The sequence below is a fragment of the Amblyraja radiata genome, chromosome 25 (assembly GCF_010909765.2).
Source record: "Amblyraja radiata isolate CabotCenter1 chromosome 25, sAmbRad1.1.pri, whole genome shotgun sequence".
Taxonomy (NCBI): Eukaryota; Metazoa; Chordata; class Chondrichthyes; order Rajiformes; family Rajidae; genus Amblyraja; species Amblyraja radiata.
Window position 1 is genome coordinate 2,625,918 of NC_045980.1, and position 19,253 is coordinate 2,645,170.

Consider the following 19,253-nt stretch of genomic DNA (forward strand, 5'->3'; position numbering starts at 1 on the left):
TGAGAGGCTACTTTTTTACACAAATGGTGGTACATATATGGAACAAGTTGCCAGAGGAGGTAGTTGAGGCAAGTATTCCAATGGTCAGGAAACATTTGAGCAGGTACATGGATAGGAAGGATAAGGGGCAAATATAAGCAGGTGGGACTGGTGTAGATGGGGCATGTTGGTCGGCTTGGGCAGGTCAGGCTGAAGGGCTTATTTTTCCACGCTGTATGACTCTATGACTATAATTAAGTAAGAGCAAATTGAGAGATGACAAGGGTGTTGTTTCCAGAAGAGGTTTGAAGAAATATTTGCGTTACGATTGTAACATTAGCTTGACAGATCTGTGCAATACTTGCTCTGGAATGTGGTCTATAAATAAAATGATGAGTTTCTCTTTGTCAAGTCCCTATCTATAACTCCTGATGTGTTTGGAATTTGACTGCAAAGCGTTGATTCCCAGAACGTTCTAACTTTGTTACCTATGACAAACTGGAAGAACATTGATCAGTGATGAAGTTATCGTGTGGGTGTCGAGTAGCTGTATAAATACTCTTGCATGCAGTCATATCATAGCACAAGCAGTAGCCTGAAGAAGGGTCTCGACACAAAACGTTACCCATTTTGTCTATCCAGAGGTGCTGCATGTCCCGCTGAGTTACTCCAGCTTTTTGTGTCTATCATTGCTTCATCTTAAGCTGATTAGAGGGGTTTCATTTCAGTAGAGTTTTACAACTTGACGAAACTCTTCAACCCCGAGCTGAGGAAATGTCGTTGTCACATTTCTTTCCCCGAAGCTACTGGGATCCCTTGCGGAGGGGTTACTCTCCAAGCTGCCTGCTTGATCTGGATTTTGGGCTCCCTCCTTATCCCGAACAGCCACTGAGGGACTGGATGGAGTGGATGGAGAATCGGTTCAGTACGAGCAGGGCAGGGACGTTATGCTCAGGCCCAGCTGACAACGCCACAGCCAGCCACAGCACATCTTCCATATCCCAACCGCTTGCCCGCGGAACGTCGGTGCCTCAGCGGAAGTTGAGCTGCTGGAAGATCAGCCTTGATGTGAAACATTTCACCCCTGATGAACTCCAGGTGAAGACCCAAGAAGGATATTTGGAGATTTCAGGTATGCCAACGACCGGTTGTATCACCTTGATAATATTATCCACCTCCTTGTGCTACTTTAATCTCCCCTCAATTGGCAGTGACTTCCACTCGAAGCTCTGAAATTCCCTCTAAACTCCCGCTTCTCACTTCTAATCTTACACCCCCATTACAATCTCACAGTTACCTATTTAGATAAACATTTCCCACCTCATATTTCATCTGCTGTGCAGTTCATTGTGAGATTTTATTTGATGACTCTCTTGATATAATTTTTTTTGCACTGAAATGCATGTTTTGTTACAGACAATGTTAAAATTACAATAGATAATCTAGTTTGCAAGAATCTAAGAAATTAAAGGAGTTGTCCATTCAGCTCCCAGTGTCTATTCAGTAGGATCATAGCTGATTTTTTACCTCAGCGTTACTTCCTTTCATTTTATTCCACAATTCTCGTTCCACAGCGCGGCACTGTGGCGCAGAGCTAGACTTGCTGCCTTACAGCGCTTGCAGCGCCAGAGACCCGGGTTCGATCCCGACTAAGGGCGCTGTCTGCACGTTTGTACGTTCTCCCCGTGACCGCGTGGGTTTTGTCCGAGATCTTCGGTTTCCTCCCACACACCAAAGACGTACATGTCTGTAGGTTAATTGGCTTGGTATAAATGTAAATTGTCCCTAGTGTGTGTGGGGTAGCGTTAATGTGCGGGGATTGCTGGTTGGTGTGGACACAGTGGGCCAAAGTGTCTGTTTCCACACTGTATCTCTAAACTGAACTAAACATCTTAATTTATTTTATATTTAAAAATAAATCACTCTCGTTCTTAAATATGCTCAATCATTAAGCTCCCACCTTCCCCATGGGCAGAGAACTCCAAAGATTCACTACCCTGTGAGCGAGGAAGTTATTATGTACCTTATTTTGAGGCTGTGATCACTATTCATACCATGGGATAATAAGCTAATATTATCACTTTCATCTACCCTCTTAAGCATGAATTAATTTTGTATATTTCAATAAGATTACTACCTTACTTCTTACTCCTCTCCTTTTCTCCCATTGTCTTCTGCATGCATTGAACTGTGAAGATAGACACAAAAAGCTGGAGTAACTCAGCGGGTCAGACTGCATCTCTAGAGTAAAGGAATAGGTGACGTTTCGTGTCAAGACCCATCTTCAGAGGTTCTTGATCCGAAATGTTACCCATTCCTTCTCTCCAGAGATGCTGTATGACCCGCTGAGTTACTCCAACTTTTTGTGCCTATCACAAGTTCAAAGGTTAAAGATGTAGAATTAAGTCATTCGGCCCATCGAGTCTACTCCGCCATTCAACTATGGCTGATCTCTGCCTCCCAAATCCAATTTCCTGCCTTCTCCCCATAACCCTTGACACCCGTTTTAATAAAGAATTTGTCTATCTCTGTCTTAAAAATATCCACTGACTTGGCCTCCCCAGCCCTCTGTGTCAATGAATTCCCCAGATTAACTACCTTCTGACTAAATAAGTTCCTCCTCACCTCCTTTCTAAAAGAGTGCCCTTGAATTCTGAGGCTGTGACCTCTGGTCCTAGACTCTCCCACCAGTGGAAACATTCCCTCCACATCCACTCTATCTACGCCTTTCATTATTCTGTAAATTTCAACGAGGCCATTCGATTTACAGTATCTTTGGAGGTGCAGCGGTAGTGTTGCTGCCTTACAGCGCTTGTAGCGCTGGAGACCTAGGTTCAATCCCGATTACGGGTGCTGTCTGTACGGAGTTTGTACGTTCTCCCCGTGACTGCATGGGTTTTCTCCGAGATCTTTGGTTTCCTCCCACACTCCAAAGACGTACAGGTTTGTAGGTTAATTGGGTTGACGTATGTGTAAATAGTCCCTCGTCTGTGTAGGATAGTGTTAATGTGTGGGGATCACTGGGTGGTGCGGACTCGGTGGGCCGAAGGGCCTGTTTCCGCGCTGTATCTCTAAACAAAACTAAACTAAACCAGCATCTGCAGTTCCTTCCAAGGCATTGAACTTTGATTTATTTCCAATCAAATCCATGGGACATTTTCTAAGTTTCAGGTCATTAGGGCATCGGCAGATCTGTCTTAAATCAGCCAAAGGCCCAACATGAAGCGTTGCAACTCAATGCACAGTCTACGGCAACATTGGTTGTTGATTCCGTACCAGTGAATTGCAGTAGAATCATATACAGGCCATCCCTGATACACTTACACAATTGGAGACAGTTTAAAGCCAAGTGTATTCAACATCACTCAAAGAATATGAAAATAATGCACCAATGTTGTCCAAATATTGTTTCCACAGTACAGCCAGAATAAAATTGAAATTAAAAGGAATGCTGACAAAGGAACAAAATGAACTGAACATAGACACCAAATGCTGGAGTAACCCTGCATCTGCAGTTCCTTCCTAAACAAAATGAATTGCTCTGAAAAATTATGCCGACATTTTCTGTCCATGGTAATCAAGATGATGTAGAGCCTCAACATAATAGCACATAACAATGTTATTTCACATATTTATGAACAACTAATGATGAACAGATACCGGTACACCAGAACCACACACAGTCAGTCAATGAGAAAATATATCTACAAACCCAGAATCAATGAATTCACCCCCTGGGGGTAAATTTACCCCAGATTGGGAACCCTTGGTGTAGAGAGATAAAGAACAATGAAGGAAAGATATGCAAAAAAGGTATTGATAATGAACAATAGACAATAGGTGCAGGAGTAGGCCATTCGGCCCTTCGAGCCAGCACCGCCGTTCAATGAGATCATGGCTGATCATCCCCAGTCAGTACCCCGTTCCTGCCTTCTCCCCATATACCCTGACTCCACTATTTTTAAGAACCCTATCTAGCTCTCTCTTGAAAGTATCCAGAGAACCTGCTTCCACCGCCCTCTGAGGCAGAGAATAAAGGAAACAGGCCATTGTTAGTCTGAAGAAGGGTTTCGGCCCAAAACGTTGCCTATTTCCTTCGCTCCATAGATGCTGCTGCACCCGCTGAGTTTCTCCAGCTTTTTTGTGTACCTTCGATTTTCCAGTATCTGCAATTCCTTCTTAAACAAAGGCCATTGTTAGCTGTTGGTTAGATGACAATGAAAAGCTGGTGTGACTTGGTTGGGGGAGGGATAGAGAGAGGGATAGAGAGAGAGGGAATGCCAGGGTTACTTCATGTTTGCTTCTGTAGTTTACTCTTTTCACTGAGCTTCAGGGTCATGTTCAAGCTCAATGAGCAGGACAGACAAGAACCCCAAACCAGGCTCACATGGGTAGAATTGCAGCCACTGCAGTTCCGGCACAGTCACTACTTGTCAATCCTCTGTGTGAATGGTATTTTCACACACATGTCAGCTCTAGTTTAACACCCGTGTTACAACGAAGAACACATAAATGATTACTATTGTAGGTATTTCTTTTACATGAAAATCATAGCTTCAAATGTCAACTTAGGTGTAAGTGGGGAAGGTGGTATTAAGGTAGGATCTCTGGAAAGAATGTATGTGGAGAGGATGTTTCCACTGGTGGGAGAGTCTAGGACCAGAGGTCGTACCCTCAGAATTAAAAGACGTTCCTTTCGGAAGGAGGAATTTATTGTTAGAGGGTGGTGAATCTGTGGAATTCATTGCCACAGAAGGGTGTGGAGGCCAATGGATATTTTTTAAGGCAGAGATAGATTCTTGATTAGTACGGGTGTCAAGGGCTATGGGGAGTAGGCAGGAGATTGCGGTTGAGCGAAAGGTAGTTCAACCATGATTGAATGGCAGAGTAGACGGGATACTGAGTTGGATGATCAGCCATGATCATGTTGAATGGCAGTGCAGGCTCGAAGGGCCGAATGGCCTACTCCTACACCTATTTTCAATGTTTCTATGTTTCTATAGACTTGATGGTCCAAATGGCCTAATTCTGCTCCGAGCACATGAACTTATGAAATGTAGATTTTTGGACAAATTAGCCGTGAAAGGTAATAGGTGAATGTGGAAATGCACAAAATAAAATAATGCAGGAATGATAAATTCAGAATATTACATAAATCTAATCTGTGGGAGAGTCTGTTCAAATAGATGGATGGAAGGAAATCTGCACTTACATAGTGTGTTTCAAGACCTCAAGACTGTTGTATGTGCTTTAAAGCAAATGTGTAGGAAGGAACTGTAGATGCCGGTTTACACCGAAGGTAGATACAAAATGTTGGAGTAACAGGCAGCATCTCAGAGGAGAAATGGGTGATGTTTCAGGCCAAGACCCTTCTTCAGAATGAGAGTCAGGGGATATGAAACTAGAGATATGATTTGATGGGTCAAATGGCCTAATTCTACTCCTATAACACAGATCAAAGGGGATGATGATCAAGGAAATGTGGAATGGTAGGTAGACAAAATTGCTGGAGAAACTCAGCGGGTGCGGCAGCATCTATGGAGTGAAGGAAATAGGCAACGTTTCGGGGCGAAACGTTGCCTATTTCCTTCGCTCCATAGATGCTGCCACACCCGCTGAGTTTCTCCAGCAATTTTCTCTACCTTCGATTTTCCAGCACCAGCAATTCCTTCTTGAACAATGTAGAATTGTACATTGTTAGCTGAGGGGAAGGTGACAACGAGGCATACCATCAGTAATATTTAATCAGGAGGACTGTGAAACTAGTCGGAGAACTAGGATGGGGAGGGACGGAGAGAGAGAGAGAGAGAGGGAAAGCAAGGGTTACTTGAAGTTAGAGAAATCAATATTCATACCACTGGCTAATGGTGTACTTGGAGCAATGTACATGTGTAAATCACTGAAATATTTAACCAAGACTTGGAGGATGTAACAAGGTGACATGCAAAGCAACGTACTAAGCAATAGATTCACCTTAGAGCTAATTCTTGTCACTGGGATCAAACATGGCAGCAACAACCAAGTTATCAGTCTCCCTCTCTGTGATGCTGCAGCTCACAACCAACAGGTTAAGAGTCAAGAGAGTTTTATTGTCATGTGTCCCAGATAGGATAATAAAATTCTTGCTTGCTGCAGCACAACAGATTATGTAAATATAATACAGAACAGGAGATAAAAGTGCAGTGTGTTTATATACCATAGACATACATATATATATAATAATAGACCTTTATTGTTCAGGGTTTGTTTGATGTCGTGTTTAATAGCCTGATGGCTGTGGGGAAGTAGCTGTTCCTGAACCTGGATGTTCCATATTTCAAGCTCCTGTACCTTCTTCCCGATGGCAACGGGGAGATGAGTGCATGACCAGGATGGTGTGGGTCTTTGATGATGTTGGCTGCCTTTTTGAGGCAGCGACTGCGATAGATCTCTTTGATGGTGTGGAAGTCAGAAGGACTGGGCACAACTTTCTGCAATTTTTTCCACTCCGTGTTAACCTACAGGACAAACGAGAAACAAAGTGCTGGAGTAACTCAGCGAGTCAGGCAACATCCCTGGATAGCATGGATGTTTCGAGTCGGGACCCTTCTTCAGACAAATGAGAAGCCGTTGACATTTCATTAGCTCTGCTCCAGAAAGAAGACCATTCCAACTCTACTCTCCATCTAGTTACGGTCTACAGACTTGAATATGTTGAATTGAATTGAAAACTTTATTGTCACATGTGACAAGTAACAGTGGAATTTGTTCCTTGCATCCCCAAGCTATGTAATAGCCGCCATGTAAAAGGCTCTGTCAAAGTTACAAAATACCCCATGCCGGGCCCACCATTGTTCTCTCCCCCCCTCCCCCACGCAGGGTGCACCTTTGTTCTACACCCCCTCCCCCGCCCCTGGCCCTCACACCCATCCCCCCTCACCGGAACCTCCTTTGGAAGCCAGGTACTTGGAAACCGAGGGTAGACAAAAGTGCTGGAGAAACTCAGCGGGTGCAGCAGCATCCATGGAGCGAAGGAAATAGGCAACGTTTCGGGACAGAAACTGGATCCACTCATCGGAATCCCTAACCCAAGACATAAGATGGTTGAGAAACACACAGTGAAGCACAAAATATTTGTGGTCTTTCCTGGGGAACGCGGAGGTCAATCATAAACAACAGCGGGCGTGAAGAAGGATCCAGCCTCTCTCCTCTTCACACGCCTCCTGCTCCACCTGTGACAGAGTTTGTGGATCCCAATCTCATCTCACAATCCATAAGGACCTGTCCCACTTGGCGATTTTTTCGGCGACTGCCGGCATCATTGACTGATGTATCAGGTCACTGAAAAAGTCGTGGCGTAATGCGGCGGTGTCGCGGTGTGACGACATATTGATGCGCGGTGTTTCCTTAAGTGTCGCAACATTTTTTTGTCGCCGCTGGGTTTTGAAATGTTCAAAGTCTTTCTGCGACCCTGATACGTCAGTCAATGGCGTCGACAGTCGCCGAAAAAATCGGCAAGTGGGACAGGCCCTATAGGATCCAGTAGAAGCAAGTCATCTTCAATTTCAAAGAACTGTGTTAAAAAAAAAAGCCGTGGCTTCTCGAGGTGGTTGATGCAAGATAAAGCTGAACAGTCTTCATTATCAATGCCCATCTCCAAGAATTGATTGTGTGATGGAACCACACTGGCATTGAATTAAATCACCTACATATTGGAATTGACACTGTGACAAAAAGAATGAAATTAAAGAGCGAGAACATTTAAATACCTCCGACGTTCCAGAGAAAACAATCTCTAAAACTAAAATTCTGTTCAACCTCTCCCTGTAGCTAATACTGACGAATGCAGACATAATTCCTCCAGCAGTTTGTTTTTGCTCAAGATTCCAGCAGTTGCATCTGTTACAATTAGTATACTGTAGCTAACTAATTCAGTTAGCTACAGTATCCTGGGCTGGATTCCCTTTTAGTTTTGTTTAGTTTAGAGATGCAGCGCGGAAACAGATTCTGCGGCCGATCGGGTCCGCGCTGACCAGCGATCCCCGTACATTAACACTATCCTACAACCACTAAGGAGAATTCTTTACTCATATGCCAAGCCAATGAACCTACAAGCCTGTTCGTTTTTGGAGTGTGGAAACCAAAGATCTCGGAGAAAACCCACACGTTCCCGGGGAGAACGTACAAACTCCGTACGCAGCACCCGTAGTCGGGATTGAACTTGGATCCCCGGCGCTGCAAGCACTGTAAGGCAGTAACTCTACTGCTGCACCACTGTAGAGTTTTAACCAATGGTTCAATAGCTCAATAGTTCTTTATTGGCACGAGTACCTTAAGGTGCAATGAAATTTGATTTACCATACAGTCACACCAAAAAAAGCAACAAGACACAATATTACATAAAAAATAACCATAAACAGCAACCACGGCGGCATGTGAGTATCCCCAGGGCACCCAGCATAAGCGGAGACCCACAGTAATCTGTTCAATGTCCGAGCAACACACACACGCTCCTTCACCGTGATGTGACCAGAGTTGTACCGACTGCTTGTCGCTCTCTCTGCAGTCCCTGTCCACCCGAACAGTCAGAAAGCCGTGCACACTCGCACCTGACTTCAGGACGCTCCCATGGAGCGAAGTCCCCGCAAACACCGACATCACTGAACTTACAGCAATCCCTCTGAGACCCCACCAGTGCAGACAGCATCTCTCTTGCTCTCAGTAACCTCACACTCACCACTGTGATGGAAGGCAAATAACCTTTACCTTCTTCCCTCCTTTTCTCCCACAGTCGGGGCGATCGAAGATCCCGCTGTAGGCGATCGAAGCCCCCACAATGGGGTGATCGAGGCTCCCGCGATCGGGGCAGTCGAAGCTCCTGTGGTTGGAGTTCCCGAAGTCGATCCCTAACAAAGGGAATGATGCTAGACCGCAGTGCGGACGGAGATACGACACGGAAAAGCCGCATCTCCGTCGGAGGAAGAGATAAAAAAGGTTTCCCCTCCACATAATAAAATATCAACTAAAAAATAGAAATAAAACGGAATAAAAACAACAAAGAAAGAAGGGACAAGACAGGCTGTTGGCGAGGCTGCCTCTCACAGCGCCACCCGGTGGTCTTGAAGGTTCCAGGTGTTTGTTCTTAACGCTTGACTGGGAATCTACACACAGACCACAATTGCATATTTAGACAGCTTCTTGCCTCATTCAGACAAGATGTTAAGTGTAAACAAGCATCTTGGCCCCAACCTCTCTCTGTACCACTTGATAGGGATTTGCAATTACCCTGGGCTTTCGATTCTCCATTGCTGAATTCCTGTTTTGCATGTCAGAGCTGGGCAACTGGCTGTTAAAAAATTACCCGTTCTGGCTCAGTTTTGAGGTTCCAAAATCCTTTAGAGTACTGTTGCCTTAGAAATCAAGGTCAACACACATGAGAAAGAAAATCAGATTTGGCAGCAAAGAAGCATCCCTGCAATGTATCATTTTTGAACCGATTTCAACAGGTCAACATGTCAGACGATGATAGTGGGAAAGAGTTAAACGTATTTGCAGATGTAGTGGTTGATATACATTGCAAAAATCCTAAAGCGGTGATATTCATGACTAAATTGTGTGTGAAAATGTTGCATGATGTTACTGTAAGCAATGAAATATTATCAGCTCTAAAGTGGAAGATTGTTTAACACAGAATTGCAGATCATTAGCATTACAAATGGAAATCTGTCAGATGTGCTGGATGGCACAGAATGCTCACATCTTCACCACAATGTAAACACCAGTGATTCCAGGGCAGGATGTTTGAAGCTCAGCGGGGCTTAAATCAATAAATACTCAAATACTAAATGTTGTCATGTTACAGGCAACAGAACAAAAGATCTTGCATTCTCTGCCAGAGATTATTCTGTCCCAGTGTGTTTCTGTGATGTTCTCTGCACTGGAAATGCTGTACCTATATGTCCACCCACAATGGATGGCGGTATTATAATTATCCGTTTTGTTCCATATGTTGCTCAAGATGACATATACAGTATCTCTGCAAACAGCAAAGTTATTGAGAAATTCCAAATCTGATTTTCTCTGTTTTGACTTTTATCTACCATTTAAGCTACTAATGAGGCTCATCACGAAAAGTAGTCATGCCTGCTTTAGCTTCCAGTTTGAGCATAAACACACAAGACGATGGTTCATCGTTTGGGACAATGTTACCTGATCCCTTTTGGATTAAAAAAAAAGTAATTGACAATGTTTACTAAAAAAGCACAAAATATTGTAAAATCAATTTTAAACAACTGCAGCAACATTTTATGAATGGGAATCCATTATTACATTTCTTCAGCTAACCCAGGGGCTCTAAGCATTGTAAGCTGCAGCTGGCTTCCTGACTCTGGCTGTAGCTGGCTTCCTGACGCTGTTACAGGTGGTCTCTGGATCCCATGGTCGAGAGGTTAACCGATCAGGCTCAAGTGAACTTGGTATGGCAGGTACAATGTACCACAGGTTTGTACAACAATGCAAAGCACTGCCTAATGTGTCTTGCCCAATCATGCCATACTAAAGGCACTAGATGGTGCTAGTACCAGGACAATTGAAGATTTTCCGTACGTTATTTAATGTTACCAACCATCAGTGTTTGTGTGACATTTCAGCATGCTATTCCAACAGAAACATTAACATTTGGCATTTTGTGAGTTTCTATGTCAAGATTTGTCCTCTCCGCTCCTCCCACACTCGGCAACTTAAACCACTTTTTCACTTCTGTTTCTTGGTCATTGATCTGAAGTGTTAACCGTTTCCATTTTGAAGGATGCGTCTAACATCTGCTGCATATCTCCAGCATTTCCTGTGGCTTTTTGTTGGTTGAATAGCTATTTGTTTTTGTTTATACCTTGTGATGTTTTTCCACATGAAAGACGCACAGAGTTGATGTGATCAAGCTTTTCCCTTTGAGAGTAGGGAAGATTCAAACAAGCAGACATGACTTCAGAATTAAGGGACAGAAGTTTAGGGGTAACATGAGGGGGAACTTCTTTACTCAGAGAGTGGTAGCGGTGTGGAATGAGCTTCCAGTGGAAGTGGTGGCGGCAGGTTCGTTGGTATCATTTAAGAATAAATTGGATAGGCATATGGATGAGAAGGGAATGGAGGGTTATGGTATGAGTGCAGGCAGGTGGGACTAAGGGAAAAAAATTGTTCGGCACGGACTTGTAGGGCCGAGATGGCCTGTTTCCGTGCTGTAATTGTTATATGGTTATATGGTTAAATAACAGTGTTGCTGATGCACAAATAGTCAAACGTTAGTTTGCAAGGCTCAGATGGCTCGTGCTTTGTGTGAAGAAGGGTCTCGACCCAAACTGGCACCTATTTCTTCTTTCCAGAGATGCTGCCTGACCCGCTGAGTTACTCCAGCATTTTGTGTCTATCTTCATGTTTTGAAGATCCTGGTATGACCATACCTCCACATCTGCACTCATTTCTCTGCAATTAAATGGCTGAATAGATCATGGAGCACGGGCATATCTGATCAAGATGTGCTGCTATTATACAGTATATCTATTGTCTTTTATCTATTACTGGATATCCACCCACTTGACCCTCCCTACATACAAATCTCGATCTTGCTGTCCAAATCTCACAAATTATCTTTGTTCAATGTTGGGACAGCAGCAGTAGGCAACTTTGCTCCCCATAAGTGTGGGTGCTTTACTAAAATGTGCAATAAGACGATAGTTTAGTTTAGTTTACTTTAGTTTAGAAATTTGAAATAAAACCAGAGAACAACTCAACAAGTCGGGCAATATTTGTGAAGAGCAAAACACGAGTTAATAATTCAGATGGGGAACCCTTTATGATGAAATGTCATTGATCTTAAAAACTGATTAGTTCCTCTCTCCACAGTCAGTGCTAGTGAATGTCTTTGGTATTCAATAACATTTGGGGCCCTTTAATAATTAACAAAATGTAATTTTGTTTTACATTTAACATCCTATAAAATGTATCTACACGCTAAAAGTCAATTAAAACATGTTGAGACGCTCTTAAACAAATAATAAAAAGTCAGTAGGAAAGAACTGCAGATGCTGGTTTAGATTGAAGGTAGATGCAAACTGCTGGAGTAACTCAGCGGACAGGCAGCAGCATCGCCTGAGAGAAGGAATGGGTGACATTTCGGGCCGAGACTCTTCTTCAAACTGATGTCAGGGGAGTGGGCGATACAGAGTTAAGATAGTTGGAGACTGTAAACTGGTCAGAGAACTGGGGAGGGGGAGAAGATGGAGAGAGAGGGATTGCAAGGGCTACTTGAAGTTAGTGAAGTCAATGTTTATATTGCTGGGGTGTAAATTACCCAAGTGAACTATGTGCTGTTCCTCCAATTTATCCTGAGCCTCACTCTGACAATGGAAGAGGCCCAGGACAGAAATGTCAGTGTGGGAATGGGAGGGGGAGTTGAAGTGTTGAGCAATCGGGATATCAGGTAGGTTTAGGCTGACTGAGTGGAGGTGATCAGCAAAACAATCGCCGAGCCTGCGCTTAATAAAAAGTCTACTTGATTTTCCTAGCAACTAATTTCTCCCATTCATGTAACTGGTGTCTGCTGTGCTTGGCTCAGCTAAGAAGTGACATTGGTATCCGGGTCAATCTTCCAGTCGGAGATCTAGAAAACAGCAGGAAATTGTGCTGCCTTCAGGGACCCCACGGGGAACCATATACGCAGCAGAGGAAGGGAGAATATATAAGGTCATAAGGTCATGTGATAGGAGCAGAATTAGGCCATTCAGCCCATCAATCATGGCTGGTCTATCTCTCCCTCCTTACCCCATAATCCTGCCTTCTCCTCATAACCCCTGACTCCCGTACTAATCAAGAATCTATCTCTCTCTGACTTGAAAATATCCATTGGCTTGGCCTCCACAGCCTTCTGTGACAAAGAATTACACAAATTCATCACTCTCTGACAAAATAAATTCTTCCTCATCTCCATCCTTTTCTGAGGCTATGACCTCGAGTCCTAGACTCTCCCACAAGGTGAAACATCCTCTCCACATCCACTCTATCACTCTACGTCCATTGGTTTAGGGTCATGCTGGGACGAAAATGCAGGACCTCTATGGGGAAACATGGACTAATGCCAGTATTAGTGCTGCTGTTGAGCCATGAGTGATGTCCTAGTATTCAGTTGAACATGCTCCCTGAATACATAAGTGTAACAAAGTCCACTGATCTATAATTGGTCATTTTGTTTAATTTGATCATCTTGTCTTCCTCATGCTGTGAACAATAACAAATTAATTGATCGAAATTAATTTGTTTCAAGGGAGCCACAACGAAAGAGAAGATCAACATGGGTTTATTTCAAGATGTTTCACCAGAAAGTACAGGTAAATTTGTTTCCAGCCAAACCGCTGTCTTCATACACAACTTGCATGTGATGTTTAATAAGAATCAAATATAACCCGGAAATCTGGAGGAAAAACAAGTGTAAGAGCCAATAAATAATTCTTGGCAAAGGATTATTTTACATCTTACACAGGCAAATAGTAAAAGAAAATAGGAAAAAAATATAGGGAAAGGATGGTGTGAGAAGCAGACAGAAGGCTGTGTGTACATGAGCTCATGTTTGAGATTCACTGAGGAGGAAGATGAAGCGTACAGTGAGTGGGAGAAACTCACTATCCAAACTTTCCCAGAATTACAGTTCAGTTTATTGTCACGTGTACCGAGGTACAGCTTTTGTTGCGTGCTAGCCAATCAGTGAAAAGACAGTACATGATTACAATCGAGCCATCCACAGTGTACAGATGCATGATAAAGGAATAACGTTTAGTGCAAGATAAAGCCAGTGTTGTCCGATCAAGGATCGTCCAAGGGTCACCAGTGAGGTAGATAGTAGTTCAGCACTGCTCTCTGGTTGTGGTAGGATGATTCAGTTGTCTGATAACAGCTGGGAAGAGACTGTCCCTGAATCTGGAGGTGTGCATTTTCACACTTCTATACTTTTGCCCGATGGGAGAGGGGAGAAGAGGGAGTGGCCAGACTTGTCTCCTGGCCACTTATTATATTTAGTAATTGCTGTGGTGGCCATTTGGTTTGTTTTGCATGTCATTGATGATGGCATGTGTCTTTAAATTTAGACTGCCCGTTATATTGTGGGTGGGATTTATGACGTGTTTTTGGGCATTTTTGGAGCTAAATTTCTTGCGCAGAAGCTTAGTTGTTAGTTTGGTTTGGAACCAGCATAGAGAAGGTTTACCCTTTGACCATGCGAAGTGTAACGGAGACACAAGGAGTTTTCTAACGTTTAAAGTGATAAGCTGGAGTTTGATGAAGATTATAGTAATGTCGGAAGAGGTTTGGATGTACCTTATTGTTTTTCATCAACAATAAAGAATTTATTCATCAAAAGACTGTGTTTATGAAGACTTATCTGTGAAGAAGCTCTGAAGGTCTCTGACGGTGAGCTCACATGCGTATACAGACATTCCCCTTAACCATGTAGTCCATTTAGCGGCTAGAGGGAGTAATCTCTTGAACTATATAAAAATCTGCAGCTACAAGTACTTGGTTCGGCATTAGTTGTGCCATAATCCACAAGACATGTGAAGTGGGATCGGTCTGGACAGCTCCTTTGAGTTGGAATAAACTTGACAGGGCTTCTCCTGTGTCATGATTCTAACTTTCAGTGAGGGAGAGCAGTGAGGCAGAGCAGAGAGGATGAGGGATAGAATAACAACAGGTCTCGGACGAGGATCTTACCTTCTTGAGAAATTAGCTACCCTGTGCTTCGAGCAAATGGGAAATCAAATTTTAGTGCGCAGAATAGTAGCTCATTTAATTCAGAGGAGTTGGTTTCAATTGCTTGGAATCACTACCTCTACGGAGCTGCAGCGGGGAGCTTCCACAGTATGGGGAAACGTTTCCATGCCTTCCATCGTGTTTGGAGGCTTGCTGGAGCTGATCTCCTCCCATCCCAGAGGCAGACTGGTCTCTGAGCCGTGTGTTAAATCCAAAGCATCCTAATGGCCTTTGACAGCTGTGTGCTAATAAAGTCATTTCACCTGCTTTTCAATATCTTTGATTGTCAGAAACACTTAAAAGCTATCTACCTGAATTTACCATTTAAATAAAATGTGTTAAAATATGTTAAAATCCCAATAAATAATCAAAAGCTAGAAAATGAAGTAACATACTTGACGCCTCTTATCCTTTTTCCCTTTGGGTGAATGTATTCAGCACCAGTCCTCCCGGGCCTGAAGCTGAGGGGCTGGGTATAAAGTGCAGAGAGCAGGCAGCAGGGGGCTGGGGGTCAGGTGCACCATTCTCTGGTCAGCAACTCAACCTGACCACCCCTCTCCTACCACCCACACACCACCCCCACCCCCACCCACACGGCCCCTCCGTCAGTCAGCATGAATGGGCTCAATTCGAGAAAGTTATTAGACCCCAGTGGCAAAAAAATTTAAAGCTTTCACAATGGTGTGTGTGTGTGTGTGTGTGTGTGTGTGTGTGTGTGTGTGTGTGTGTGTGTGTGTGTGTGTGTGTGTGTGTGTGTGTGTGTGTGTGTGTGTGTGTGCGCGCGCGTGTGTGCGTGCGCGCGCGTGCGTGTGTGTATCTGTGTGTGTATATGTATCTGTGTATCTGTGTGTGTGGGTCTGTGTGTGTGTGTGTATCCGTGTGTATGTCTGTGTGTGTACCTGTCTGTGTGTATCTGTCTGCGTGTCTGTGTCTGCGTGTCTGTGTCTGTGTGTGTGTGTTATGTATCTGTGTGTGTATCTGTATCTGTGTGTGTATGTGTATCTGTGTGTGTGCATGTGTGTGTGCATCTGTGTGTGTATCTGTGTGTGTGTGTGCGTGTGTGTGTGCGCATCTGTGTGTGTATCTGTGTGTGTATGTGTGTGTGTGTACCTGTCTGTGTGTATCTGTGTGCGTGTGTGTGTGAGTCTGTGTGTCTGTGTGTGTGTGTGTGTTATGTATCTGTGTGTGTACTTGTGTGTGCGCATCTCTGTGTGTATCTGTATCTGTGTGTGTATGTGTATCTGTGTGTGTGCGTGTGTGTGTGCGCATCTGTATGTATGTATGTGTGTGTGCGTGTATCTGTGTGTGTGTGCTTGTGTGTGTGTGTGAGTGTGTGTGTGTGTATCTGGGTGTGTGCGCGAATGGATGTGTGTGTGTCTGTGGATGTGTATGTGTGTGTGTGTGAGAGTGGGTGTGTGAATGGGTGTGAATGGGAGTGTGTGTGTGTGTGTTGTGTGTGTGTGTGTGTGTGTGTGTGTGTGTGTGTGTGTGTGTGTGTGTGTGAGTGTGTGTGTGTGTGTGTGTGTATCTGTGTGTCTGTGTGTCTGTGTGTGTGAGTGCGTGAGTGGGTGTGTGTGTGTTTGTGTGTGAGTGTGTGTGTGTCCAAGTGTGTGTGTATGTGTGTCTATGTGTGTGTGTGTGTGTGAGTGTGTGTGTGTGTGTGTGTGTGTGTATCTGTGAGTGTGTGTGTGTTTGTGTGCATGTGCTTGTGTGTGTGTATCTGTGTATCTGTGTGGGTGAGTGTGTGTGCGCGTGTGTGTGTGTTTGTGTGTGTGTGTGTATGTGTGTGTGTTTGTGTGTGTGTGTGTGTGTGTGTGTGTGTGTGTGTGTGTGTGTGTGTGTGTGTGTGTGTGCGTGTGTGTGTGCGTGTGCGTGTGTGTGTCTGTGTGGGTGAGTGTGTGTGTGTGTGTGTGTGTGTGTGTGTGTGTGTGTGTGTGTGTGTGTGTGTGTGTGTGTGTGTGTGTGTGTGTGTGTGTGTGTGATATCATTATGAATGGAATATATTTATCATCCATAGAAGCACCAGATAATGCAGTTGTTTAAAATCGATATTGGATTGAATTAATATCAAATATATTTATAAAATAAAAATAAAATAAAATGGGACCAAAATCGAGTGGCATAAAAGACGTGACATGGAACAGACTTGAACCTTTGGGAGCATCATGTCTCCTGCTTACACATCACAATGGCTTGGTTTTCCATGAACTGAACTCACCCTGATTTTTCTTACTTTCTTTCCAAACAAATGTGCTGACAGACTTCCGTCAGCCGTGGCTGCTAGGTCAGTGACCTCAACCCTGACCTCCAACGGAATCCTAGTGGTGGAAGCTCCTCTCCGCTCTTCCTTAGAGGTCGTGATTCCTGTTCAAACTGAGAAGGTCTCTGGGGACGACGAGAAAGTGAAAAAGGAGGAAGAGCCAGTGGTGGGGAAGGAAGTGTTGAAGATGCAGATCCAGGAGAACGAGATGGAGAATGAGGCTGAAGAGAGAAGAGCAAAGGAAGAGGGCAGGGAAAGGAAAGAGCAACAAGGGGAAGGGGAAGAACCGATCAGAGGGAAGAAAGAGCAAGCGAGAGAGCTGGAGGATGAGAAGGTGCAGCACACTAAAGTGGTTCTTGAAGATCAAGAAAACAAGGAAGAAGCACATACATCAACAAGTTAAATAATATTTCAAATGAAACTCCTATGCATTACTTTATGCAAGCCATGGTTTTGCTAAAATCAGTGAAAACACATTCGAGGTTAACATAGAGTTAAGCAAAAAGAGTTGATCTATATCAGATATCAAATATATAATATTTTGCAGGTAGACACAAAATGCTGGGCACAGGCAAGAAGGGTCTCGATCCGAAACATCACCTATGCCTTCTTTCCAGAGATGCTGCCTGTCCCGTTGAGTTACTCCAGCATTTTGTGTCCACCTTCGATTTAAAGCAGCATCTGCAGTTCTTTCCTACACATATAATATTTAGCTCTGATCAATAAAGGATGAAATTGAGTGAAAGGCTTGACTGCACTTATCGTTTTCCACAGATTCTGTGACGTATTCACGTCAATGAGGATAATTTACAAAGCCCTCATGGAGCTGAGGAACTGAATGAGATGCATACACTAATAGAATATATTGCAGAGGAAGTTCCTGAGACACCTGACAATGAAATGATGCTCCCGCTTGTGGTCTTACAGGGACCACTTCCAATTAGTTGTGGGTTACAAATAAAAGGTACTAAGTTACATGAAATGAAAAGCATTGGGAAAAGGGCTGTGATTCAGGGGTTGTTGGAATTATGCACGGACAAAGTGGATGAGTGGACCACTTGCAACTTGTGGGAGAACGTGGGGTCAGGAGAAAGTCACCAACCATATTGGTAGGCACAAATGCTGGAGAAACTCAGCGGGTGAGGCAGCATCTATGGAGCGAAGGAATATGCGACGTTTCGGCTCGAGACCCTTCTTCAGACTGGGGTCATAGAGTAGGAGGGAAGGAGGAATCACAGAGGGGGGTGGGGGGGGGGGCAGTGAGAGAGCAAGTTGCTAAACTGTTTTCGGAGAGAGTTAATCTGCCAACAGCCACAAAATACATGAAACATGAAATTAAAGTGACGAGTGGAAAGGATTGGAGATGTGCAAAGTTGGGGAGGGGGAGTCGGTCTCAGTCTTCAGCCACGACAGAAGGGGGAGGAGTTGTACGGTTTGATGGCGACAGGGAAGAAGGATCTCCTGTGGCGTTCTGTGCTACATCTTGATGGAACCAGTCTGTTGCTGAAGGTGCTCCTCAGGTTGACCAGTGTGTCATGGAGGGGGTGAGCTGTATTGACCAGGATTGAGGAGCATCCCCCCCTCCAAGACCAACCTCCCATGAATCAAACACCACCCCCAGGACGAAGCCAGCCTTCCCGATGAGTTTGTTAATCCTGAGTCTGGAGGATGTCCCAGCCTGTTCCCACAAGGGGCTGGCCATGCTCACACTACCCAGCTTCTCCATCTAAGCAGCATCAACTGTCCTGAGCCAACTCTACCTCACATAGTGCCATGGCTTCACAATTCCACTTGTAGATTATAATGTATGTAAACTTTTGCTTCTAAGATGGCGCCCTAGCCAGGCGACTACTTGCATGCTGGCCACAGAAGCAGACTAATCACATGTTACAATCACTCCAGACTCTTCAATCTGTATTCCTACAGCAACATTTCTTACTTCAACAATGATCCTCTTCAACTCCTCTCAGACCCTCAAACTATGCTTGTTCAGACTTTGTTGCCTTTACATTGCATTATTCTTATTCTCGTTATTCTCTTATCATGTATCTATACACTGGAAATGGCTCAATTGTGATCATGTATTGTCTTTCCGCTGCCTGGTCAGCACGCAACAAATGCTTGTCACTGTACCTCAGTACACGTGACAATAAACTCAACTGAAGAGGAGCAGGCTGGTATTAACTGGAGCTACCCTTTAATAATATTTCCCCTAGCTGATATCTCTGGCCAATTATCACTG

The 19,253-nt window shown here is 44.1% G+C and overlaps 1 protein-coding gene across 1 annotated transcript; it reads left to right on the forward strand.

Moving 5' to 3' along the window:
* Positions 1–547: 547 nt before the first annotated feature.
* On the forward strand, positions 548–17,751 carry LOC116987230 (heat shock protein beta-1-like). Its single transcript, XM_033043099.1, has 4 exons — positions 548–1,111; positions 13,274–13,337; positions 17,012–17,191; positions 17,331–17,751. The coding sequence occupies exons 1-4, from the start codon at positions 754–756 to the stop codon at positions 17,416–17,418; spliced, it is 690 nt and encodes a 229-aa protein (XP_032898990.1). The 5' UTR covers positions 548–753; the 3' UTR covers positions 17,419–17,751.
* Positions 17,752–19,253: the final 1,502 nt, after the last annotated feature.

What these genes read in the sequence shown, in the direction of transcription:
- LOC116987230 (XM_033043099.1), top strand. Translation starts at nt 754, where the DNA reads ATGTCGTTGTCACATTTCTTTCCCCGAAGCTACTGGGATCCCTTGCGG. An exon ending in AGGATATTTGGAGATTTCAG is followed by an intron (nt 1,112 to 13,273) that starts GTATGCCAACGA and finishes ATTTGTTTCAAG; the next exon opens with GGAGCCACAACGAAAGAGAA. An exon ending in TGTTTCACCAGAAAGTACAG is followed by an intron (nt 13,338 to 17,011) that starts GTAAATTTGTTT and finishes ATGTGCTGACAG; the next exon opens with ACTTCCGTCAGCCGTGGCTG.